Source organism: Pteropus alecto, unplaced genomic scaffold (assembly GCF_000325575.1).
Source record: "Pteropus alecto unplaced genomic scaffold, ASM32557v1 scaffold43, whole genome shotgun sequence".
Classification (NCBI taxonomy): domain Eukaryota; kingdom Metazoa; phylum Chordata; class Mammalia; order Chiroptera; family Pteropodidae; genus Pteropus; species Pteropus alecto.
In genome coordinates, this window is record NW_006435764.1 from 4,237,401 (window position 1) to 4,260,076 (window position 22,676).

At 61.6% G+C, this 22,676-nt stretch overlaps 4 protein-coding genes across 10 annotated transcripts in view; 2 read left to right on the top strand and 2 right to left on the bottom strand.

The window, feature by feature from the left end:
* The window catches only part of CORO1B (coronin 1B), a 4,419-nt gene extending 558 nt beyond the window's left edge, over nt 1–3,861 (top strand). The window contains exons 2-10 of the mRNA XM_006911020.3: nt 81–203; nt 309–438; nt 597–778; nt 867–986; nt 1,524–1,628; nt 1,704–1,849; nt 2,083–2,140; nt 2,944–3,222; nt 3,382–3,861. Coding sequence (XP_006911082.1) covers nt 81–203; nt 309–438; nt 597–778; nt 867–986; nt 1,524–1,628; nt 1,704–1,849; nt 2,083–2,140; nt 2,944–3,222; nt 3,382–3,507 — 1,269 coding nt within the window. The 3' untranslated portion in view covers nt 3,508–3,861. The remainder of the gene's footprint in view (nt 1–80; nt 204–308; nt 439–596; nt 779–866; nt 987–1,523; nt 1,629–1,703; nt 1,850–2,082; nt 2,141–2,943; nt 3,223–3,381) is intronic.
* Nucleotides 3,862–4,001: 140 nt separating this feature from the next.
* PTPRCAP (protein tyrosine phosphatase, receptor type C associated protein) lies at nt 4,002–6,334 on the top strand. Its single transcript, XM_006911021.3, has 2 exons — nt 4,002–4,345; nt 5,480–6,334. The coding sequence occupies exons 1-2, from the start codon at nt 4,343–4,345 to the stop codon at nt 6,095–6,097; spliced, it is 621 nt and encodes a 206-aa protein (XP_006911083.1). The 5' UTR covers nt 4,002–4,342; the 3' UTR covers nt 6,098–6,334.
* A 96-nt stretch (nt 6,335–6,430) lies between these two features.
* RPS6KB2 (ribosomal protein S6 kinase B2) lies at nt 6,431–12,391 on the bottom strand. Of its 2 annotated transcripts, XM_006911022.2 has the most exons (15): nt 12,233–12,391; nt 11,837–11,877; nt 11,620–11,740; nt 11,267–11,335; nt 9,991–10,138; nt 8,924–8,981; nt 8,743–8,843; nt 8,552–8,642; nt 8,371–8,461; nt 8,145–8,252; nt 7,592–7,654; nt 7,407–7,484; nt 7,210–7,317; nt 6,999–7,111; nt 6,431–6,841 (listed from the first exon to the last, which is right to left on the bottom strand). In XM_006911022.2, the coding sequence occupies exons 1-15, from the start codon at nt 12,308–12,310 to the stop codon at nt 6,661–6,663; spliced, it is 1,449 nt and encodes a 482-aa protein (XP_006911084.1). In that variant the 5' UTR covers nt 12,311–12,391; the 3' UTR covers nt 6,431–6,660. The 2 variants fall into 2 exon arrangements, with proteins under 2 accessions (XP_006911084.1, XP_024902017.1); XM_025046249.1 differs by lacking the exon at nt 7,407–7,484 and having other exon boundaries at nt 6,435–6,841.
* Nucleotides 12,392–13,623: 1,232 nt separating this feature from the next.
* Nucleotides 13,624–22,670, bottom strand: CARNS1 (carnosine synthase 1). Of its 6 annotated transcripts, XM_006911023.3 has the most exons (10): nt 22,589–22,656; nt 22,109–22,135; nt 20,547–20,820; nt 19,707–19,796; nt 18,970–19,457; nt 18,564–18,738; nt 18,387–18,472; nt 17,492–17,723; nt 17,115–17,398; nt 13,624–15,872 (listed from the first exon to the last, which is right to left on the bottom strand). In XM_006911023.3, the coding sequence occupies exons 2-10, from the start codon at nt 22,109–22,111 to the stop codon at nt 14,637–14,639; spliced, it is 2,868 nt and encodes a 955-aa protein (XP_006911085.1). In that variant the 5' UTR covers nt 22,112–22,135; nt 22,589–22,656; the 3' UTR covers nt 13,624–14,636. The 6 variants fall into 6 exon arrangements, with proteins under 6 accessions (XP_006911085.1, XP_024902119.1, XP_024902122.1 ...); XM_025046351.1 differs by having other exon boundaries at nt 17,115–17,723; XM_025046354.1 differs by lacking the exon at nt 22,109–22,135 and having other exon boundaries at nt 17,115–17,723; nt 22,589–22,670.
* Between the last annotated feature and the right edge of the window lie 6 nt (nt 22,671–22,676).

Genomic DNA, 22,676 nt, shown 5'->3' on the forward strand with positions numbered 1-22,676 from the left:
CCATGGAGGGACACAAGCGCTGGGAGGGACAGAGCCTGGGGGCCTTGGATCCTCCTTGACCATCTCCCTCGTGCCCACAGACGGGCCGCATTGACAAGGCCTACCCAACGGTGTGTGGGCACACGGGACCTGTCCTGGACATCGACTGGTGTCCCCACAACGACGAAGTCATCGCCAGCGGCTCGGAGGACTGCACAGTCATGGTGAGCTGTGGGGCTCTGATGGGACTGGGGTCACATGTATGGTTCCAGGCTGCGGGAGGCAGGGCAGAGCAGGGGCCTCAGCTGGCGGCCTCGCCCCTCCCACAGGTGTGGCAGATCCCAGAGAATGGGCTGGCCTCCCCGCTGACAGAGCCCGTGGTGGTGCTGGAGGGGCACACCAAGCGAGTGGGCATCGTCACCTGGCACCCGACGGCCCGCAATGTGCTGCTCAGCGCAGGTCTGCACCTCTCCCCTGCCCCCGCCCCTCCACACACACCCTCCCCCAGACCCATCTGACAAAAGGGAAAGCTGAGGCCCACAGCGGGCAAGAGGCTGGGTCCGGTCCCAGGAGGGTGGTCAAAGGGGACCGTGGGCTGATGGCCGCCTGCCTGGCAGGCTGTGACAATGTGGTGCTCATCTGGAACGTGGGCACGGCGGAGGAGCTGTACCGCTTGGACAGCCTGCACCCCGACCTCATCTACAATGTCAGCTGGAACCGCAACGGCAGCCTCTTCTGCTCCGCCTGCAAGGACAAGAGCGTGCGCATCATCGACCCCCGCCGGGGCATCCTGGTGGCGGTACGTGGGCCTAGAGGGTGAGGATGGCAATGGACAGGCCAAGGGGCTCTGCTGGGGCACTGCACTGACTACTCTGTCCCCCTGACAGGAGCGAGAGAAGGCTCACGAGGGCGCCCGGCCCATGCGGGCCATCTTCCTGGCGGATGGCAAGGTGTTCACCACCGGCTTCAGCCGCATGAGCGAGCGGCAGCTGGCGCTCTGGGACCCAGTGAGTGGCCATGCCCTGCCTGAGGGGGCAGGCTCGAGACAGGTCCCACCCTGGGCGAGGAGATCAGGGGTCACCGTGGAGAGGTCTGTGGTTCCCGGGTTCTCAGCCTGGCACCTGAGGCTCTCAGGACCCGGAGCCCTGCCGCCTTCCCTCCTTTGCTTGCCTGTTTCCACCCAGCAGCCCTTCCAGGCCCAATGCAGAGCCCCTCCTCCAGGAAGCCTCCCAGCCCTTCCCTGAAGTGCTCCATGCATAGCCCTACACTTCTGTATCATGACCTCCAGGGTCCCCTGAGACAGGGGCTGGTGCTCCTGTGTGGTGGGGACTCTCAGCACTCGCTCAGACACCTGGGAGTTGTCTAAAGGCCTAGAGTAGGCTGGGAGCAGAGGGGCCAGGCGGGCCTGGCGGGGCACACCATGCGGGTAGTCTTAGAGGTGGGAGAGAACCCACTGGCCTGGTAGGGCTATGCTGGCTGCTGTGCAAGGGAGGCAGAGGGAAGGTTCTGGCTTGGCCTGACTGCCCCCTACCCCCACGTGCCAGGAGAACCTCGAGGAACCAATGGCCCTGCAGGAGCTGGACTCTAGCAACGGGGCTCTGCTGCCCTTTTACGACCCTGACACCAGCGTGGTCTACGTCTGTGGCAAGGTAGGGCTGGGCAGGCTCGTGGGGCAGCGGGGAGGGGTGCCCGAGCGCTGAAACCTGCCCCCTCCCACCCCACAGGGCGATTCCAGCATCCGGTACTTTGAGATCACAGATGAGCCCCCCTACATCCACTTCCTGAACACGTTCACCAGCAAGGAGCCCCAGAGGGGCATGGGCAGCATGCCCAAGAGGGGCCTGGAGGTCAGCAAGTGCGAGATCGCCCGGTAAGAGAGGCCACCAAGGCAGCCAGCTGTGGGGGAGGGGGGTGGCCTGAGGGGCAGGGGCCAGGCCATGGCATCAGGGTGAGAGGTCAGATTATAGGAGGCTTCTAGAAGGCCCCAGGGTCAGGGGTCAGTCTCTGGAAGGTGCTAGAGTGAGGCCTGGAAGTGGAGAGTAGAGGAAGCCAGGAGGGCTGGTGGGAAGATTCCATCCACAGCTCCTTCCTCTCCCTTTCCAGATTCTACAAACTGCACGAGCGCAAGTGCGAGCCTATTGTCATGACTGTGCCAAGAAAGGTGAGGCCACCCCATTCCCCTGTCCACCCGCTCCCTCGTCTAGCAAACAGGCCACTCGGGGGTGACCAGGGTGAGGCCTGTGAATGGAATATGGCCGAGTATGGGTACAGTCAGTGAGCTAGACAGACGCCAGCGTATTGGGCTGTGTTGCGCAGGGGGCAAGCTGGGATGAGACGCAGGGCGAGCTGAGGCCCCGCCCTGGACAAGCCTTAAGGAGACAGCTCTGGAGGCCTCCCTGTAGGAAGCCAGCTGACGACACAGCTGGTGCAGGGCCCTCCAGGGGTGGGCAGCAGGCCAGGCGAAGGGCACAGAGGTGGGAATGGAGAGGGACAGGGAGTCTGGCTGCAGTGGAGGCCCCCGTGGGGAGGGGATCAGGCCACATGTGGCTGGGCCTCAGATGCCCAGCCAAGAGCCTTGGACGTGCTTCATCCTTCTGCAGCCAGCATTTGCTGAGCGCACCATTCAGCGTGCCAAGCGCGTCCCAGGGAGCCCAGCTGCGAACAAGGCTCACAGGGCTGCCCCAGGTGCTCACAGTCGTGGGCACAGCTGTGGCTCCCAGAGTCCCACCAGGCCCCCTAGCTGGCGCTGCTTAGGAAGGCTGGGGAAGGCTTCAGAGGGATGGCAGTGTGCGGAAGGGAAGGGAAGGGCAAGTTTTCAGTTTCGAAACGTGACTTGGGGCCAGGCCACTGGAGAACGGGTTGACAGGGTGCAGGCCCGGAGGCCAGGAGAGTGAAAAGGTCCAGACGAGAGGACCGTGACGGTGTCCCTTCAGCTGATCCAGACCTCCCCCACCCTCTGCCCAGTCGGACCTCTTCCAGGATGACCTGTACCCTGATACGGCCGGGCCCGAGGCGGCCCTGGAGGCAGAGGAGTGGGTGAGCGGGCGGGACGCCGACCCCATCCTCATCTCCCTGCGGGAGGCCTACGTGCCCAGCAAACAGCGGGACCTGAAGGTCAGCCGGCGGAACGTGTTGTCTGACAGCCGGCCTGCTGTGGCCCCGGGCTCCGCGCGCCTGGCGGCCTCCACACCTGCCACCTCCACCCATACGACTGCCCCCAGCAGCAGCCTCGCTGGGGCCGGGGTACGTGCCGCACAGGGTGAGGTGGTTTGGGGAAGCCCTGTGTGCGGTGTGCCTGAGCCATCTGCCGGCCCTCTCTGAGCTTCAGGCCCCTGCCTGGTGGTAGGTTTGGGGAGGGCTGCAGCTCTGTGACCCCGACCCCCCCACCCAATGTCCCTGCAGGAGGCTGGGAAACTGGAGGAGGTGATGCGGGAGCTGCGGGCACTGAGAGCGCTGGTCAAGGAGCAAGGGGAGCGCATCGGCCGCCTGGAGGAGCAGCTGGGCCGCATGGAGAATGGGGACGCCTAGGACCATAGGCCCAGTGGATGCCACGCCCCCTCACCTCCTCCTCCTCCACCCACTTCTCACTCAGCCTCTGCTGGCAGGCCACACCGATAGCTGGCTGCCCCCTGCCCCCTGCCCCCTGCCGAGGGCCTCTGGGGCAGGCTCGGGGCCAGCCCACACCCTGATCCATCCTGTGGGCCAGGCTGGAGCCACCGCCTGGCTTTTGTCTTTGTTACTGTGGAGGATTTTTGTACCAAGGCGAGCTTATGTGAGGGACCCTCTCTCCACACGCCCACCCGCCCCCTGCTCCCTCCCGGAGGAGTGGGAGGGATGGGCTCTATATTTTCATTCCAAATAAAATTCACTTTCTAAAAGCCAGGTTTGCCACTCTACTGCAAAGGTGGGGCTGGGAGAGGAAGTCTGGAAGTGGAGACAGGTGAGGCCCGCAGGGGTCTTGTCTGGGAGAAAGGCTGGGGCCGTGAGCATCCCCCACAGCCATAGCTTCCCTGAATTCTGCCAGGAAGGAGCTGAGGCAGAAGACATGTGGGAATCTCTAGGGCCGTGTCCCACTTTGAGCTGGGTGCCCAGTCCCTCCTCTCGGAGGCCTGGTCACAGAGCCCAGAGCACCAACCTCGCCCAGTGAGACCTGTGAGGCTCTGGCGTGGGTCAGGGTGGTCCCGAGAAGCCCAAGGTCCCCCAGGGGCCTATGGCAGCGAGGTTCTGGGTTGGGTGTTACAGGCAGGAAGCGGAAGCGTCGGGTCAAGTAACCCCTAGCTGCAGTTGAGCGCGAGAGCACATTTCTCACTCTGCACAACCAGAGCTGGAGGTGGGCGCCCGGCGCTGAGAGGCCCGCAGACTGATGGTGAGCGCGGCAGCCCGCTGGGGCCTTGGGGTGGGGGGGTGACAGGAGGTCAGGGCTGGAATGTCTGGACCTGGGAGCTAAGGAAGGATTCCCCCTACTGGGGTCCGGGGCAAAAGAAACCAGTTGGGGCAGAGGCGAGAGCCAGGTTGGGCATGGGGCAGAAGCTGGGCCTCCCTGGGACTCAGGATGTGGTCCCATGTGCCCCACTCCAGGCCCAGCCCCACTTCGAGACCCCTGATAGACCCTCACCTGTTCCGCTGCTCGTGAGCTGGGACTAGGGCACAGCCCCATTTGCATCCCTGCAGCCTGGGCGGACAGCCCGCGAGGGGTGTCTTGCTTGTGCCTCAGCACCCCTTCCCCCACACACCCCCACCTGCCTTGTTCCAACCGCAGGCTTCCTCTGGCAGCTGCACCCGCCTCCCTCAGCCCAAGGCCCCCAGGGACGCAAAGTTGAATTGAACGGAAACACTGCAGCTGGGGCAGCAGTGGAGCAGTCCCCAGGGGCTGGGAGGGACAGGAGTCCGAGGGGCCCAGCCAAGTGGAGGCTAAACACTTGTCATGGGTTTGGTTCCTCCATCCAGGGCCTCAGGAAGAGCCAGCCCCAACACCTGCCTTGCAGGCTCCCCCACCCCGCGGGCAGAGATTTGACAGCCAATGTTTATTGAGCACCTACTATGCATCTGGTTGAGCCAGACAGATCCCTCTCTTCCTGCAGCCGATTCTGGTCGAGGGAGATAAAACAGTAAACCCAATACACAGCAGCTTATCTACTGGGTTGGGGTGGGGAGGAGTAGAGCTAGGCTGGGTGGGGCTGTAGGAGAAAGGTCAGGGTGGTGACCCAGGCCCGGCTGGCCTCACTGCTGTGCTCTGAGCTGAGGTGAGCAGGTAAGCCATGTGGCTGGGAGGAAGAAGTCAGATGGAACACTCCGGGCAGGGGCCCCCTGCTCAAGCGGGCTTATGAGGTGCAGTGGGAGGGAGGGAAGTGGCCACATCTCACAGGGCCTTGTTGACTAAGGACTTGGGCTTTCTGTTTGTCCCCATTTTGCCCAAAAGGCAATGGAGGTCCCAGTCACCCAGCCTGCCCACGGCCTGGTCCCCAGCCCAGGTGGTGAGCCCCCGTCTGTCTCCCCACAGGACCTGCCCTGTGCCCTAGGGCTTGGGACACTGCTGGCCCTGCCGGGGGTCCTGGGCTCAGGTGGCAGTACCAAGGACAGTGCGGGCTCCAGCTCTGTCACTGTCGTCCTGCTGCTGCTGCTGCTCCTCCTGCTGGTCACAGGCCTGGCCCTGGCCTGGTGCCGCCTCAGCCGCGACTCGGGGGGCTACTATCACCCAGCGCGCCTGGGCGCCGCACTCTGGGGCCGTACCCGCCGCTTGCTCTGGGCCAGCCCTCCGGGCCGCTGGCTTCGGGCCCGGGCTGAGCCAGGGTCACCGGATGAGGACCCCGAGTGGCAGAATGAGCAGGACGTAGAAAACAACTATAGCCTGGATGGGGACCGGGACGAGGCGGAGCCCCAGGGAGAGGAGCAGCAGTGTGGAGAGCAGCCCCGCCCACGGCAGGGCCCAGAACCCGGGCAGGAAGCACACGACGGCGACGCCGAAGCGGGCCTGGGCCTCAGCTCCCAGGGGCCAGAGGGCTCGGCAGGCAGTGCTGAGGCCCTGCTCAGCGACCTGCACGCCTTTGCCGGCAGCGCGGCCTGGGACGACAGTGCTACGACAGCCGGGGGCCAGGGCCTGCACGTCACTGCGCTGTAGGGCCAGCCCTGGGCCCCGCTCCCGTCACCGTGCCTCCGCTTCCCCAGCCGCCGTGACTGGACGCAGCCTGCCCTGGACCCACTGTCACCCACATCCCCACACGGAGAACTTCAGACTGTCACTCTGCTCCCCCCAGTGCTGTCCCCAAAGCTGTACATCCCCACTCCCTCCAGGAAGGACCACCCATTCCCAGGGGCATTGGGCAGCCCTCTCAAATAAAACCCCTCCAGCCCCGTGGTTCTGGATCCTGTAGTGACCCTTCATCCCCAAGCAGGGGCTCCTCAGGCACAACCCCACCCACTCCAGTCCCCAGAGCCCAAAGGAGGAGCCAAGTCAGTGCCATGATGCGATACTTTAATTCTGCAAGGGCACAGCTCCGCTGCAGCAGCCCCTCACGCTCATGATTCAGGGGCACAGCCACCCCCAGCAGAGACACATGCTCTCACACACTCACTCCAGTACCCCGGGACACTCCCCGATCTCTGGGACTGCCCCAGGGTCCCACTGTCCTCACAGCCTGCAGGGAAGGGCCCCAATAGCTGTCTTCATCCCTACTCGGCCTGCTAGCGCCCAGGGCGCCCGCGACCCCTCTTAGACTTCTTGGTCCCCGAGGGGGGTTGGATGGGGAGAGGGGCAGTGCTTGAGGGTGGTGGCGGCGGCAGGAGAGGAGGTAAAGGGGGCTCCATGGGCTCCGGTGGGCCAGGGCTAGGCCGGAACCCCTCAAAGGGTGACAACTTCAGGGGGCTGCAGGGGAAACGAAGGCAGAGTCTTCACCTACTGGCACCAGGGCGGGCAGGTGGGCTGACTTCCCCAGCTGCCTGGGTGCCCACCCACCCCAGGGCTGCCGGCAGAGCCAGAGCTGGAACTGATCTCATGCCCGCCTCTGCCCTGAGGTACCGACCTGATGGGGGTCCGGGGGCTGCTGTTGAGGCGTCTGGGGGAGCGCAGTTTGGGCTGAAAGTTGAAGCCCTCTCTGATGCTGTCCAGGACGGAGGGCGCCACGTATGTGAAGCCCTGGCGGGTAGAGGGGGGGCCGGGGTGCTCAGCACGCACCACTCCTCAGTCACGATCCCCGCACGTGTCCCCAGAACCACTGGGCCCCCAGACCTCACCAGGAAGGCCTGGTTGGCGCTCTCACTGAGGGCCGTGTCGTCTGGGCTGTCCACTGGCGTCTGCCGTGTGAAGCGGGTGTCAAACTGGCTCACGTCGTCCTCTGATTGCTGTGGGCAGACCCGAGCTGGGGGGGGTCAGGGGGCATCCAAGGCAGGGGTCCTCCACCCGCCTCTGGGCCAGTGGGACCTCCACTCACCAGACAGGGCCGGAAAGGGGGGTCCACGCGGCGGGCCAGGAGATCGTCCCAATTAATGTGCCGAAAAAAGGGGTGCCTCTGTGGGTACAGTGCCCCCAAACATGCCACCAGTTCACCCCCCCTTGGCTCCCTCAGGAACTCTCTGCCCTAACAGCCCCACCCCCTCGTGGTGACCCCAGACCCACCTGCACATCGGCAGCGTCCCCGGGGCCGCCCCCGATCCGCTGGCTGGGATTCCGCTTCAGAAACTGCAGAACAAGGGCAGAGGGTGAGGGTCTGGGGGACGGGTACTGCCTCGTGTGTCCCCCATGTTCCTAGGGGCTGGCTGGAGTGCGGGATACGGGGAGAGAGGAGGCCTCTGGAGTGTGGTTTCCACTGACACTCCAGGACTCCCGGGGTTCGGTCCAATGTCCCATGTCCCATGAAGCCTTCACCAAGGCACGTGGTTGCCGCATCACCCCAGGGCGCTGTGGTGAGTGCCATTTCGCATAGGTGCCTCCCGCCCGTGCCCTCTGACGGACAGCTCATCCTGAAGTTTGCAGATTGGAATTTAGACTAGACTTTTCCGGGTCAGTGGCTGCTCTGTCACAGCTAAGCCCCAAGTTCCATGTCTGGGACCCCAAACCCGGTGCTCCTCCATCCCAAAGGCACAGTACACAGCAGGGGTGGCTCTGGCTCGCCACAATCCAGAGACACTCAGAGACTCATGCAGGGCTTGGGAGAAGAGACGACGGCCACCTTTTTGACGAGGTCGCGGGCATCCGGGGTGAGGTACGGGGGCAGCACCAGCTTCCCTTTGATGATCTTGTCCATGGTCTTCTTCCGGTTCTCTGCAGTGAAGGGTGGCTGGAGGGGGGTGGAGGGTAAAAGGAGCCTTGTGGGCCTCCCACCGGCACTGCCCCTGCCCTGAGCGGGAGTCCGCCTCCCGCCCCCACTCCTGCCCTCCCGAGGAGGCTGGACTTGCCGATCCAGTGAGCATGTCGTACATCAGGGCCCCCAGGCTCCACCAGTCCACCGCCCGGTTGTGGCCACTGCGCACCAGAATCTCAGGGGCCCTGGGGGCCAGGTGGAACCGTCAGTTGGGCCGGGCCCTTCCTGGCTGTCCTCCCCACCCCTGGGCCCAGCCAGCTGCAGCTGCCCCTTACATGTACTCAATGGTGCCACAGAAGGTGTGGGTGACAGCGCCCTCGTGAATCGACTCCTTGCAGAGTCCAAAGTCCGTCAGTTTGATGTGGCCTGAGAAGAACGTTGGCGGTCAGGGTCCTAGGCCACCCCGCGGGCCATCTGCCCTCCCGCAAGATGTCCACTCGGGAGCTGCAGCCGCACATGTGCGCACCCTGGCTGTTGAGCATGATGTTCTCTGGTTTGAGGTCCCGGTAGATGATGCCTTGGGAGTGGAGGTGGCCCAGGGCCAGTGTGATCTCTGCTAGGTAGAAACTGCAGAGACAGGACAGGGTGAAGGCGAGGGTGCCCCGGGAGCACCCCCTTCCCGGAGAGAGGCAGGAGGTAACACCCACCAGGCCGTGTCTTCCAGGAAGATGCCCTCTCGCTCAAGATGTGTGAAGAGCTCGCCGCCTGCAACTCAAACACGTCAGCGGCTGTGTGCTGGAACCAAGCTCCTTTGCTCTCCGAGTCTTGGTTTCTTCTTGGGGAGAGTGGGGCTCGTATTTCCCGCCCTACCTGCCTCACAGAGCTGCCGTGGGGGTTCAATTCAATTCAGCAAACATCTACCGACGCCTACTCGGTGCCTGGCCCTGTGCTGGGTGAAGCTGGGGACACAGAGATGAAGAGACCCAGCCATTGCCCTCAGGATGCTCAGTCTAGTGAGGAGACAGACACGCACACAATGGCTCTAATAGGCCAAACTGAGACCACAGCTCCGAGAGCTTAACCCAAAAAATCTCACAGAGGAGACAAAGGAAGATAAAATTAACCCCAAAGTGAGGGGACAGAAGTCTGTGGCAGTGATGGGACTTCAAGGGGATGCTGAGATGGAGCCCAGGGAATGGCACTCACAGGGCCCCCCTGGTACAGACGGGGTCGGGGGGGAAAGTGGGCCTGGACTGCTCCATGGCGAACAGGAAGCCACGCTTTTTCTGGGCAGTTACAGGGAGCCATGAATTCTGAGCAGTGCTGGGAACAATGCCACCCTCTGAGACGACCCTGGGAGGGAGTGGGGACACTAGGAGATGGTGAGTCTAAGTTAAGGAGCAACTGTGCCTCTCTCCTTCCCCCAAGAGAGTGGAGAGGATGCAGGACACTGTAGAGGATGACCCAGCTGGATCTGGGACCTGACTGGATGCAGGACACGCAGGAGAGAGGGACAGGACATGAAGAAAATGGATAAAACCACCCTCTAGATTTCTATACAAACTCCCACCATTCCCATCCACCCCCACCCAACACAGGTGAAGGACACAATAGGTGCTGGACAGACATTTGCTGAATGAATGAATGGACAGACAGATGGATGGCCCCCTAGCCATCTACACGCCACATTTCCCAGGCCTCCCCAGAGCGCCCAGTGCTTCCAGTGCTGGCTCCTTGGCCCCACCCATGCCCCTGGCCGGACGGGCACTCATACCACTGAGGCACTCGAGGATGAGGTAGAGTTTGCCACCAGTCTGGAAGGCGTAGGCCAGTTCCACAATGAAGGGGTGCTTCACGGACTCTAGAATGTTCCGCTCAGCCCGTGTGTGTGCCGTGTCCTTGGCGTTGCGCACAATTTTGGCCTGGAGAGGCAGGGACAGGTTAGAAGGTGGGCACTCAGGGCTCCTTCTGTCCCTCCAGCCATCATCCTTCAGTCACCCTCTATCACTCCAGTGTATTTCTCCATAATTCTGCTGCTATCAGCAATCATTCCTGTCAAGGACTGGCTTGTCCTCTAGCATTTCTCAACCTTGGCACTACCGACATCTTGGGCAGATAATTCTTTGCTGTAGGGGGCTGTCCTGTGCACTGCAGGATATTTAGTAGCAGCCCTGGCCTCTGTGCACTGGATATCAGCAGCACTCTAGTTGTGATGCTAAAATGTATACAGGCGTTGCCAAATGTCCCCTGGGAGGCAAAACATTCCATGGTTGAGAATTACTGCAAACAACACAGTCATGCCCCACACGATGACATTTTAGTCAACAACGAACCGCATATACAACGGTGGTCCCACAAGATTATAATGGAGCTGAAAGTTCCTATCCTCTGGTGACGGCATAAAGTCCTAGAGCAACGCATTCCACATGTGTCTGTGTGATGCTGACGCCAAAAACCTCCTGCGCTGCCAGTCGTATAAAAGTATGGCGCGTACAGTTACGCAGGGTACACAATACTTGATAACGATAATAGATGACTACCACTGGCTTACCTATGGGCTACATTTTTTATCTCTATTTTAAAGTATATTCTTTTTACTTACAAAAAAGAATGTGCTGGAAAACAGTGTGCTGTTACGCCAGCAGCAGCCTCATACTTCTCGTGTTTGCCGTGCCTCCCGATGACACCATTCTCTTACACAGGATTTAATCTTGTGTTGTTTTGCACACCGAGACGCTTTCCATGCTGGTAGCCCAGGAGCAGTAGGCTCTACCACACAACCCAGGTATACGGCAAGCCAGACCACCCAGGTTTGTGTAAGTGTCCTCTGTGACGTTCGCACGACGAAACTGCCTGACTACGCATTTCTCAGAATCTATGCCCTCGTTAAGTGGTACATGACGGTAATTACGACTGACGATAAACCAGCAAATGCCCAAGACAGGGACCATGTCCTCTGCTATGCTCGCTGCTGTCTTCCCAAAGCCTGGTGTAGGGCGTCGGGAATGGCAGCCACTCGGTGAAGATCTGTGGCCGAGCGAGTGACTCACCTTCCTCAGGACTTTCATGGCGTATATTTTGCCCAAGTTGCTGCCCTGCACCTTTCGCACCTGGAACACCTGTAGGGCAGGGAAGACAGGATCAACTTCCCCCTCCACATCCCATCTTCAAAAAGCCCCACCCTGAAGCTCTGGCATCTGGATGAGAGGCCTAGGCCCACCCAAGGGTGGGGCAGTAAACAGTTCAAATCTGATTCTGAGGATCTGCCTTTCTCTCCTTTGTGTTTTCGCCTCTGGGCTCTATCAGAGGCTCTGCTGATTTATAAATGGAATTTGTCTTGAGAACCCTTTGCTGAAGCAAGGCTGAGGCTGTGAGGCCGGGGAGGCAGGAGCGGGGCCAGTACCTTGCCATAGCCCCCCTTGCCCAGCACACGCAGCAGCTCAAAGCAGTGGGGTCCAATGCGCTCAGGGCCCAGGTTCACACTGGTCTCAGTGAGCTCCACCTCTTCATAGTGTCCCACAGGCCTGTGGACACAGGAAGTTAAAAGGGGCAAGGCTCCATACTCCCCAGACCCCTTTCCCCAGCCCATTCCCTCCTCCCCCAACACGACCCTCACTCACTCCAGGCCAGCAGCCCTCAACTCGGCAAGGGGACACACGTCCTGTGAGAAACCGAGGGGTAAGAGGCGAGGGAGGTGCCAGGATCCCTCCCGCACAAGCTGGACTGCTTGGCCCAGGAGAGGAAGGGGTCAGAAATGGGAACTGGCAGGCGATGGGCCAGGACTGGGGAGGAGAGGCCAAGGGCAGAAAAGCGAGAAAGAATCAGGGGAAGGGCTGGGGTCCTGGAAGACAGGTCGGGGTGAGGCTGGGGTCAAAGCTTAATAGGGGTCGGGATCTGAGAAAGACCGGGGACTGCAAGAGCGGAGCCCAGTCTAGGTCGGCGGAGGCGAGGCGATCGCATCGCCAGGGTGATGGGCATGGCTCCGGGATCGAGCTTCGCCCGAGCGGCTCACTCACCGCGGGGCTGAACTCTGGCTCGCCCTCGCCCTCGCTGCCTTCCTCCGTCTCCAGGTCCAGGTCAAACACCGCCGCCATGGCGGCGCCCGCCTCGCGGGCCCCTCGCCCGGGACCTGGCCGCGTTGTGACTGACAGCACGGGCCCAAAACTGTACGTTATCATTCCGCGACGGCGGCGGCGCGCGCCGATGACGCAAGAGGCGTCGCCCTCCTTCCAGGGGCCGCTTAGCCTGGCGAGGCGAAAACATGGCGCCCGTCGCAAGGCCTCTCGGAAGTTGTAGTCCCAGAGGGTCGAGGTTCTCAAACCTACGGAACCCTTTTTGGCGAGACCTTCAGTCCGGGCCCAAAACTGTACGTTATCATTCCGCGACGGCGGCGGCGCGCGCCGATGACGCAAGAGGCGTCGCCCTCCTTCCAGGGGCCGCTTAGCCTGGCGAGGCGAAAACATGGCGCCCGTCGCAAGGCCTCTCGGAAGTTGTAGTCCCAGAGGGTCGAGGTTCTCAAACCTACGGAACCCTTTTTGGCGAGACCTTCAGTCTTCCCGGCACAGTAATCGGCGAGCGGGAGCGGAGAGGGGCGGCTGGGAAGCGCCCATGTTGGCTCTTGGGAGAGTTTGAGTTTGGATGGAGCAGAGTCGGAAGCGCATACAGATGAGTGTAAATGCAATCCCCAGCCCTGTTGAACTCTGTGCTGCCGGCCGGCTGGATGGTAAGAGGCAGGCCGTGTCTTCTGTTTGCCCCTGAAAGGGAGGCAACTGCATCAGGGTCTCCCTTACATGCCTCCATGCTCGAGGATTCTGCAGGTCAGGGAATTCACTCGGTGTTTGCTCCGCACCCAGCTCGCCCCAAAAGATCTGTGTCTCATCGATCCATCTGTTAACATGGGCTTGTGCTGGAGTTTGCTCGGTTGCCAACTTAAGCACATTTAGTAATCCAGTTACCTGGTACAGAATAAGCGCTTAATAAAACTTCATTAAAAGAACGAATGAACACACCAAACCGGGTCTGCGACTTTAAATTTGGGCATGGATTTTTGTTGGGTGGGGCTCTGCGGGGATTGAATTTGGTCCAGACCAGGCCTTGAATGGATATGAACTCAGATGGGCAGACATTAGGGGTCTCCAGGCTGGAGGAGGGTTATCTGGTTGCATGTGGCTCTCTGGTCGTAATTCCGCCCTCAGGAGATCCTCAGGTTTGGGTCCTGGCGTGGGTGCCCCTGGCAGGCCCCCACCAAAGGTCAACCCAAAGGCCTGGCCAGTGTGACGGTCATCCTTACCTCTAGATACCACAGGTATCCTCTAGCTACCTCCCCCTCCTCCCTTCCCCAGCCCCCATCTTACTGAGCCTGAGAGGTATCATCCCAGTCGCAAGAACCTGTCCCAGACTCTGGACATTTCCATAGACCTTAAGCCTTTATTTGAAGAGGGACGCTTATGGAGCTGTCCACAGCTCCTGTGCTGCACAGAGGGACGAATTCTTAAAGCAGCCTCCCCTGACTTAGGAAGGGCGTGCAGACTCTCCTCTGCTGGTGCTGGTTAGGTGTGCCAAAGGCCAAAGCACCAAAGCTTGGTGGAGATACGTGGTGCATGGGAGGGGCGTGTTCACACATCTCAGGACCACGTATGAATGAGTGTGGGGAGGTGAGCAGGGCCTAGAAGCTGAGTGGGCATGTAAGACTTAGTAAAAGCAGAAACTCGGACCCTACGTCTTGTTCCTCAACCTTCCATCCACCGTGATATGAACTTGGGGCAATGGTTTTGTCCTCTTTGAGCCTGTTTCCTCATCTGTAGAATGGGGCGATCATGTCTACCTAGAGGGGAGACGATTACTGCTGATCCCAGGTCACCTGTTTCTACTGCTCAGGCCAAACGAGGCAGGAGGCGTGCTGCCGAAAGTTGTCAGCAGGCTCTAGAACCATCCTGAAATATGTTAAATGAGGGGACGAGAGTTAAGAGGACATCAGATTTAGTCTCAGGTTGTCTTGGGATTTGTCAAAGGCCAGGGGCCTGCCAGGTTCTCTCCTCCTGTAGATGGCGGAGACACTTGGAGAGGTGTGGAGGGCGGACCGGATTTGGGTCCACTCCTGCCTCCCTGGGGGTGGGGTGGGGAGATACGTGGGTGGTATGTGAGGCTGTCGTCAATTCTCCATGGCTAGAGTCCTGGGGCAGCTGTGGGCTGGACTGGGGACTTTGGGAGGGCAGGAGATACTTTTATGGCCCTTGAGCCCAGGGGAGTCTTGGTGTCAAAATGGCTCTGCCACTCTGGAACAGACCTGAGGCCTTGGAGTGGGGTGGGCTGGGCCAGGATTGAGGCAGGGCCATGGGAAGAGGCAGAGAGAGCGTCAGGTGGCAGAAGGCACCACAGTCCCCACCTCCAGCACTCTACCCCTTTCTCCTAGCTCCAGTGCTATTTGAAGTGGGACAGGAAGTGGGCAACGGGGTAGTGGGGCCCGTCGATGCCCAGGCCCTGGCAGAGGCCCAGCAGGCGCAGGCGGGCCTCGGCCGGGCTGGACCCAGCGCAGGCCACATTGCAGTAGGGCTCCTCGTACTCACTAGGCACCAGGGCCTCCTCTAAAGATAGAAATACGTTGAAGCGCAGCAGGCCGCCGTCATGAAGAGCCTGCAGAGCCTCTTGACTGGCTGTGGAACTCAGCACCTGCAGGTGCTGGGACACCAGGCACATGACCCCCACCAAGTGGCCACGGGCCCGTGCGTGGGCAGGCAAGGCGGGCCGAAGCCTGCAGGCTACCATAGCAGCAGCCAGCAGCAGGTCCACACCGTAGAGCTCGAGGATCCAGTCTCGAAGGTAGAAGCCACCCATGCGGGGATTGATCTCGATGAGCCGTGGCCCAGCCCTGGTCAGCTTGAGCTCCACATTGAAGACTCCATCCAGCAGCCCGCAGCCCAGGCAACAGCGGAAGGCTGCCTGCACCAGCTGCGCCTCCTGCTCCGGTGCCAGCCCGGTGGGCATGCAGGCTGCCGTCTCAGTGAAGCCAGGCAGCCGGGTGGGGCCATTGTCAGAGACAAAGGCAGCCAGCAGTTGACCACCAAACACCACCAGGTCCACATCGTGTTCGGTGCCTTCAACGAACTCCATCAGCAGCATGGCATTGCCCCAGCCCAGCCCAATGCCAGGGTGATCGGCCTCACCTTGCAGATCTCGGACGATCCGAGAAAAATGCTCGTGGCACTGTGGTGCATCCTCCACCAGCCGCACGCCCACCGCGCCCGCCCCAAACTCCAGCTTCATGACGCCTGGCAGAGGCACCTGGCGTACAGCCCTTTCCACATCAGCCTCACTCTCCAGTGAGCAACAAGGCACAGCATGGAGGGAGGGCGAGGGCCAGGGTGGGCCTTGGCGGCACAACAGGTGCAGCTGAGTGCGGCTCTTCTGTTTGGCCAGGCGCATGGCAGCCGGGGGACTGCAGGGCAGACCCAGCTCCTGGCAGAGCAAGGCTGTGAGCACCAGGCAGTCATCCCAGTAGGAGAAGCAGCCATCTAGCTGCAGACCACGTGCCCGCACCAGCTCTGCCAGCAACCGTGCATTCTCCTCGTCCTTCCGGTGCTCTGTCACATCAAAGTGGATGAAGGTCTGCACGAGCTGGGATGCAAAGTGGTTGGGGTCTGACTCCACCAGGTGCAGCTGCAGAAACCACAGGGAGGGCAACACACCCAGATCAGCTGTGCTGGGCGCTGGGGAGACAGATGATGAGGCCCAGAAGGTGGTCTTGGCCCTCGGGGGAGATGAGTTCACCAGTACTAGGTGCTCAAAAAATATCTGTTGATGACTGGATAACAAAAGTGCAGAGGTAAAACACCCAACCCGGCCTGGAGGGGAGGGAAGGCATCCTGAAGGAGGCGATGCTTACGCTGGGAGCTGAGTAAGAGCCAGCCAGCGGAAAGATGGAGGGAGGAGAGAAGCAGGTAGGTGAGCTCATTTCCACAGGCAGCCTCACTCTGGCCAGGGCTTGGGACGTGGGACAGGTAGTCTAGCGTCTTGGTCATTATTCACCCAATGTGTTCTGATGCTGGGAGATGCCCACGGAGGAATCCAGTGGGGTCCCACACCCTCAAAGCTCAGTGCCCACTGAGGGAACACAGACACAAAGCAGCTGGTACTCAGGGCAGAGGCAGCCCCTGAAGAGGGAGAGGAGGGTGGCTGTCTGCACTGTAACACTTGGCGGCATGAGGAGCGAAGAGACATTCCAGGTGGAGAATACAGTGCGCAAGGCAGGGAGCGAAGGGGCCTAGGAATGGCGGGAGGAGGGGGTTGCCAAGGGGGTGTTGTATTGTAGGAGAGCGGGGAGGAGGCCACTGTAGTAGACTGGGGCCAGGAAGAGACTAGATATTTGGCCTCCGTTTTCTTATCTATTCAGTGGGAATAGGAATGTCTACTCTGCCTAAATGGCTCCAGATTCTGTAGTGTAAGGCCACTGCTGTGAACTTGATTCAGGATCTGTAAGCTGCTCCCAGCACCCACTGTTGTGCCCTCAGGATTCAACCTCAAAAGGAAGGACCTGCTCTTTCTGCAAGATAGGGCCAGGCTTCTTAGCCTGGCATTCGAAGCCCGGGTTCTGGCACTAATTCTGAACACTGCCCCACTCCCCCTCCCCGCGCCCGCGCCCCGTCTCCAGCCCGTCTACCCCGGGATCCTCTTACACCAGGCGAGGACAGCATTAGGCGAGCGACCAGAATTTACACTTCTAACCTGGGCGGGGCTGCGGGGCTGCGGGGCTGCGCCTGGGATCTGGTGCCCCCAGCGAGACCGCCTCGCTTCAAAGAGTGTGGCAGTGACTGCGTCCCCAGAAGTAGAGCTTTCTGTCATGATGCACTGCTATAGGCACCACGCAGGCGTGAGCCTGGCCCCGCCCTGCGCCCCGCCCACCTTGAGCCCGTAGTCGCGAGCTGCCTCCCACACGAACTTCTTGCTGAAGCCGCCCCCGCCGACCACCAGGAGCTGCTTCCCCTCCATGAGGCACCGTGCCGAGCGCCGCAGCATGGTCTCCACCAGCGGCGCGGCTGCCGCTGCCTCCTCGGCCGCCAGCCCCGCGCGCGGGGCGGCCCAGAGCCCCTCGATCACGCCGCACGCTTCCAGGCAGAGGCCGCCGTTCAGCTCCAAGGCCACGGGAGTCAGCGCGCCACCCGCCACCGTCAGTGCGAAGTCCACGCCTGGGCCGGGCGGGGGGCGCGGGCTCAGCGCGGGCCGCCTTCGGGTCTCGCTCTCTGGCCCCCAGCCTCGGTCCCCGGGCCACCCGTACTCACCGAGGAAGTCAGTGCAGGCCTGGCGCCCGCCGCGCTGCTCAGCGCTCAGACCGGCCTCCAGGGCCAGCACAGCGGCCAGCGCAGCCTCGGCCGCCGCCTTGACGCTCCGGCGCACGACCGCCACCTGCGCCGCCTCACCCAGTCCGCACTGGGCCAGCGCCACCTCCAGCGTCCGCGGCAAAGAGTTCTGATGCCGTAGAGGCCGGTCCCCACGGCCCACGGCGCACACCACCTGGGCAGGGTGTGGCTCAGGGGGCTGGCCCTGGGAGGAGCCCTCCCAGGACCACCCCCCACACCATGCACACCTGCCCCTGTGTCAAGATCCAGGCCAGACCCTTCTGGAGGTGCAAGAGGCCCTGTTCTCCAGTGTGACTTACACGGGTCCCTAGACCCCTGAGGGATTCTGCCCAGGCTTTCAGGCCCAGCTGGGGGCTCCAAGCTCCTGCAGCCCTGCGGGCCTGTGCCACCTCGGTGTGCCCCAGCCCTGGATCTCCTCGAGGGCGGGGCTGAGTCTCTTCCTCTCAGCTTGGCCTACAGCTGTGCACCTAGGAGGGTCCCCAAGTCTCCCTTGGCTCCCCAGCTTGGCAGTCCCTCTTACAGAGCTCCAGGCACTGGAGGTTTATCAGGGACCCCGAGTCAGCCTCTCCTCCTGGGAAGAGGATTCAGCCCTAAGCTTCCGCCCCAGCTTGGGGTATCAGGCAGGGCTCCTGATGTGGGAGGGGTGCAGGAAAGCTAGGAGGGGAGGGGAAAAGTGTCAGACCCTGGAGCCCTCCTAGAGGCAACCCATTTTCTCCCTCAAAGATCCTGTCCTCTCTCTGCTCAGGGACCCTCAGCTCAGTGGGGCTGGACCGGGGTATGGCAACGGGGTCATGACCTGAACCTGGGTCACGCTCACCTTGCTCAACAGGGGCCTGTCGCCCTGTGTCCGACACACCACAGCACAGATCCGCACAGCCAGCTCTGGGCCAGGTGGAGGACTGCCTGGGGGAAGGTGGTGAGGCCTGAGCCCAGCACAGAAGAGCCAGGAAGCTGAGCCAAGTTCCTACCGCTGGCCCGCCCAGGCGGCTCTCACCTGGGAAGGGCATCCGGGCAGGTAGGCACACAGCCTCCACCACGACACTCTCCTCCTCCTCCAGTTTCTCCAGCAATGCTAGCACTGTGTCAGCCACCATGCCCACCTCTGCTCGTGGCCGCAGACGCAAGGCCTGCCGCCCCCGCCAGCGCCAGCTGCTGAGCTTGATGGCCACCTGCAACAGGAAGGGGAAGGGGCCTCCTCACCACCCCACGTACCTGTGGGACGGGATGTCATACCATAGGAGCAATGAGTAAACTGAGGTAGGAAGGCAGGGGATTGCCACAGAGAGATGGGGCAGCAGTAGGGCTCCAAAGCGGGACAGTTTCCCAGCAGGACTTGGTAACCACCCACGCATCCTGTCCTCCTGGCATCTGCACAGACCTTGGGGACAGCAGCCTGTTACCTGCAGGGCATCACCCAGGGCCTCAGAGTGCAGAAAGGCCCCGACTTCCTCCTTCACCAGTGTCTCCTGGCCCTCTTTGCCACTCAGCTCCACCAGCCTCAGTCCTGGGCTGGCTTCCCCTCCCTGCAGCAGTGCCGGTGGCTTGTAGGTGAAAGCCAGGGTAGCTGGCACAGCCACGCCACCCTGCTGGGCCAGCAATTGCCTTGTCAGCAGCCGATCCTCCAGCAGCCGGGCCAACTCGGCCGTGGCTCCTGTAGGGCAGGTGAGGTCACGGGCAAGCTCAGCTGCCTCCCGACCCCAGCCAGACCCCGGTCTCAGGCCCGCCAGGAAGTAGGTGGCGCGGCGTGGGGGAACAAAGTCATCCAGGAACGTCAGGCCCCCTGGGTGGAAGCTCACTGCCTTGGAGACCAGTAGGGCCGCCTCGCCTGGCTGTCCCGGCGCTGGCACCTTCGTCAGCCAAGCGGGGGACAGGCAAAGAAGCATGTTTCCTGTGGGCACAGTGGGGAGAGTTGCTGGCCAGGGAAGGCTTCATGCCCCCATGTGCTCCACCTCCGGCCAGGGCCCCTGGGTAGTGGGGAACAGCTGCTCCCAGAACCCACCCCCACTTAGAGCATGGCAGCTGGTCCAATGGAATGCAGCCAGTTGCCAGGCTTGACGGGTATTTTGGGATGTGACTGGTCCAAGGCAGGGCTGCCCTTTCTGTGGGAGGGGGTGGGGGAACTTGGGCACACACTCACCCGGACTCTGGACCCCAGCCTCCAGCAGCACAGACAGAAAGGTGCTGGGGGATCCCAGAATGCACAAGGTCACCTCTGCCCCAGGGAAGCCTCGGGGGAAGAGAACAATGCTAAACTCACCCGGGGCTCCCCTTGCCGACTTTCCGCCCACCTTTCCCAGCCCCATGGCCCTTCCGGGTATGGATAAGAAGTCGGGGACAGAGGGGAAGCTGGAGGGGGAAGGGGAAGCTGCCGCCCCTCCCCACCCCGGGAGGCTGGCTTCCTTCTCTCTGTAGCTGGTTCAGAAGGCTCTGGAGCCTGGGTGACTGGAGAACTGAGTTCTAGCCTGAGCTCTGCCACTGGCTTTCTGTGGGACTTTTGGCCCCTGTGCAGTGGGAGGGGGAGTCTCTGGGCCTTGGTTTCCCAGTCCGTACAATGGGGCCAAGGCTATGATTTTTTTTCAAGTATTCTAGCCATGAATTCTCCATCCACACAAAATCTTCGGTGACCACCTGATGTGTAAAACGGGTAAACTGGGGGAGTCTTGGGTGCCAACCGCTAGCTGCCCCTACTGCAGCTCCCAAGACACTTCTAAGAAGCTTTGAATCCACAGAACATGGGCTGCAAACCCATGGGCCAGATCTTCCGGGGTGGAGGGAAGCCTTGATCTCTGACTTCGACTGGTACCCGAGACCCTTGGAAGCAATGCCTGCCTCCTGAAGTTGGCTGGCTTATCTCCCTGGCTTCAGACCTAGCCAGAGGCTGGGGGAAGGGGCTGACCTCCACAGGGACCGGAAGCAAGCTGGGCTGTGGGCACCTCCCTCCCCCCAGGAGAGCCCCCTCCATAGAGCCCTCAGGCACCTGTGCGGGGCACCTGGCTGCGGTCCTGGGTCTCCGGAAGGCCAGCTTGCTGCAGACAGCTCTGCAGGAGGCTGTAGTAGTAGACAGTCCAGGCCCGGGCCTCCGCCCCCTCGGGGCAGCCCTTGCAGTCCAGGCCCACGTCCTGGCGCCAGGAGCCAGGGAAGTAACCCGGGGGCGGCGGGCCAGAGCCTCCTCCCCATGGGCCCTCCTCTTCCTCCAGGTCCTTGGAGCCCAGGGAGCAGGGCCACTCGAGACCCAGCGGATCTAGGGAGAGCTGGGGGTGGGGGGGCAGAGTGGTAGGTGTTGGGCAGGGTGGCCAAGGGGTACACTGAGTCACCAAGGATATAAGCCTAACCTCGGGTTACATTCAGGCAGACCCTGTACCAAGAACCAGGAGAGGACGAGGCTGGATGGGGGAGTAAAGACCAGGACCGTGTAGGCGGGAGTGCTTTGTAAACTGTATGTGCTGTGTCCTGGGGGGTGGGGGCCGAAAGACGTGTGCTGCTGGCGGGATCACTGCCACCCCCTCCACGCAGGGGTCTGCCCTGGCTTGGTTCACAGAGGCAGAGGTTTTTGTTTTTTGTTTTTTAAGCAGCCCTGGCACCTAAAACAGTGCCTGGTACACTGTAGCTGCTCAATAAATGTTGACAGACGAATAAATGAACAAATGAACCAATCACTCTCAGTTTGCTGCTGATTTCTTTCTGGCCTTGGTGACCTATCTGCCATCATGGAGTTCTGCCAAGACCTGAATATGTAGGTGAATCTGTTCCTTGTCATCTCCGGGTCGGCCTCGAAGGCCTGTAGGCATTGGTAGGAGTGGAGCTGGAGCCCTTTTCAGATATTCTGAATCACAAAAATGCTTTCTTTGGATGACATCGTATGCACCTGCCCCTCTCTGAGGCTGGCTGACTCCCACAGGGGCTGCTCAGAGGCTCAGCGTGAACACAGGTGAGCCTGTCTTCCGGGGGGGGGGGGGCAGGCTGGGCCACCTTGGAAAAGTTGTGAGGTTTCTTTGGACCTCGTGGGTGCCAGGTGCCTGCACTGTCCCGCCCTTGGGTGCTGATGAGGCTTGAACCAAGAGAATCACCTCGGTCACTGGGAGATAGTATGCTGGATGAGGCCAGGAGGGCAGAGGTCTGGACCTCAGACCTGGGCTTGAATCCCAGCTCGCCAGCGCCAAGCTCTGAGCCCCGGTGCCCTGCTTTAGAAGGCCAATTACCTTAGAGCCCAGACGGAGTTCATGGCTATGACCCCTACAATGGTGCTAGATGCATAGTAGGTGCTCAGTAAATGTTGCAGAATGAATGAATGCCTAAGGAGACCAACAGTGCCCACCTCCCAGGGCTGATGGGGAGAGATGGAGTGCCTGGCACCTAGCAGCTGCTTGTCCCATGGCACAGAATGGGGAGGCAAGGGAGGGCATATGCAGCTGGTTATGGGTGTGAGCTGTGTGCACAGGACAGTCCCCAGGGATAGGCTTCTGGGTGCCAGACGCTGCCTCCTGGACCCTCCCTCTTGTGGGAGACTCTGGCATTTGTGGGGAGGGACCAGAGACTCACCATCTTACAGGTGGAGAGGCTGAGAGCCTGATGACAAAGACAGAGAGGGAGAGACGAGGGAAGGAGTCAGGGCAGCGGGGTCTCCGACCCCCCCTCCACGGCCCAGCCCCTAAGACTTTGAGGGCGGAGAGGTGACCACGACAGTGTCTCTCTCTTGTTCCTGCCAGGAGGTGTCCAAGGCTGCCCCACCCCCACCCCAAGGAGGCGGAGGGACTTTTGCACCCGGACCCATGGGTCCTGCACCGGGAGCTCACACATCATGGGGCGATGTGTGGGCTCCAGCCCCGCAGCTCTGGGAGGTCCTGGAACTCAGCCCTTCCAGCGGGGGGCGTGCCGGGTCCCCTCGTGGGTATGTGGAGGCGAGTAGTGTCGCGGGTCCCGCTGGGGGGCGCGGGAGCTCAAGGTTCCCGTGCTCTAGGCCCCTGCCCCCGCAGCCCCCCTCCCTGGCTCTCTCCGGGGCGCGGGCAGGAGCCGGGGTACCTGGCGGGCGGGCGGCAGAGGCGCGGTGAAGTTCGGCGGGCGGCACGGACCGGGTGAGGGCGCGGCGACGGGGGCGACACAGCGCGGG

Coding starts and splice junctions, on each gene's coding strand:
- RPS6KB2 (XM_006911022.2), bottom strand. CDS start 12,310: ATGGCGGCGGTGTTTGACCTGGACCTGGAGACGGAGGAAGGCAGCGAG. Junction 8,462..8,551: donor TGTGGCACCATTGAGTACAT/GTAAGGGGCAGC, acceptor CCTGGCCCCCAG/GGCCCCTGAGATTCTGGTGC. Junction 8,253..8,370: donor ACGACATGCTCACTGGATCG/GCAAGTCCAGCC, acceptor ACCCCCCTCCAG/CCACCCTTCACTGCAGAGAA.
- CARNS1 (XM_025046351.1), bottom strand. Junction 19,797..20,546: donor CAGCCAGGTGCCCCGCACAG/GTGCCTGAGGGC, acceptor TCTTCCCCCGAG/GCTTCCCTGGGGCAGAGGTG. Junction 18,739..18,969: donor CCCTGGGTGATGCCCTGCAG/GTAACAGGCTGC, acceptor TTCCTGTTGCAG/GTGGCCATCAAGCTCAGCAG.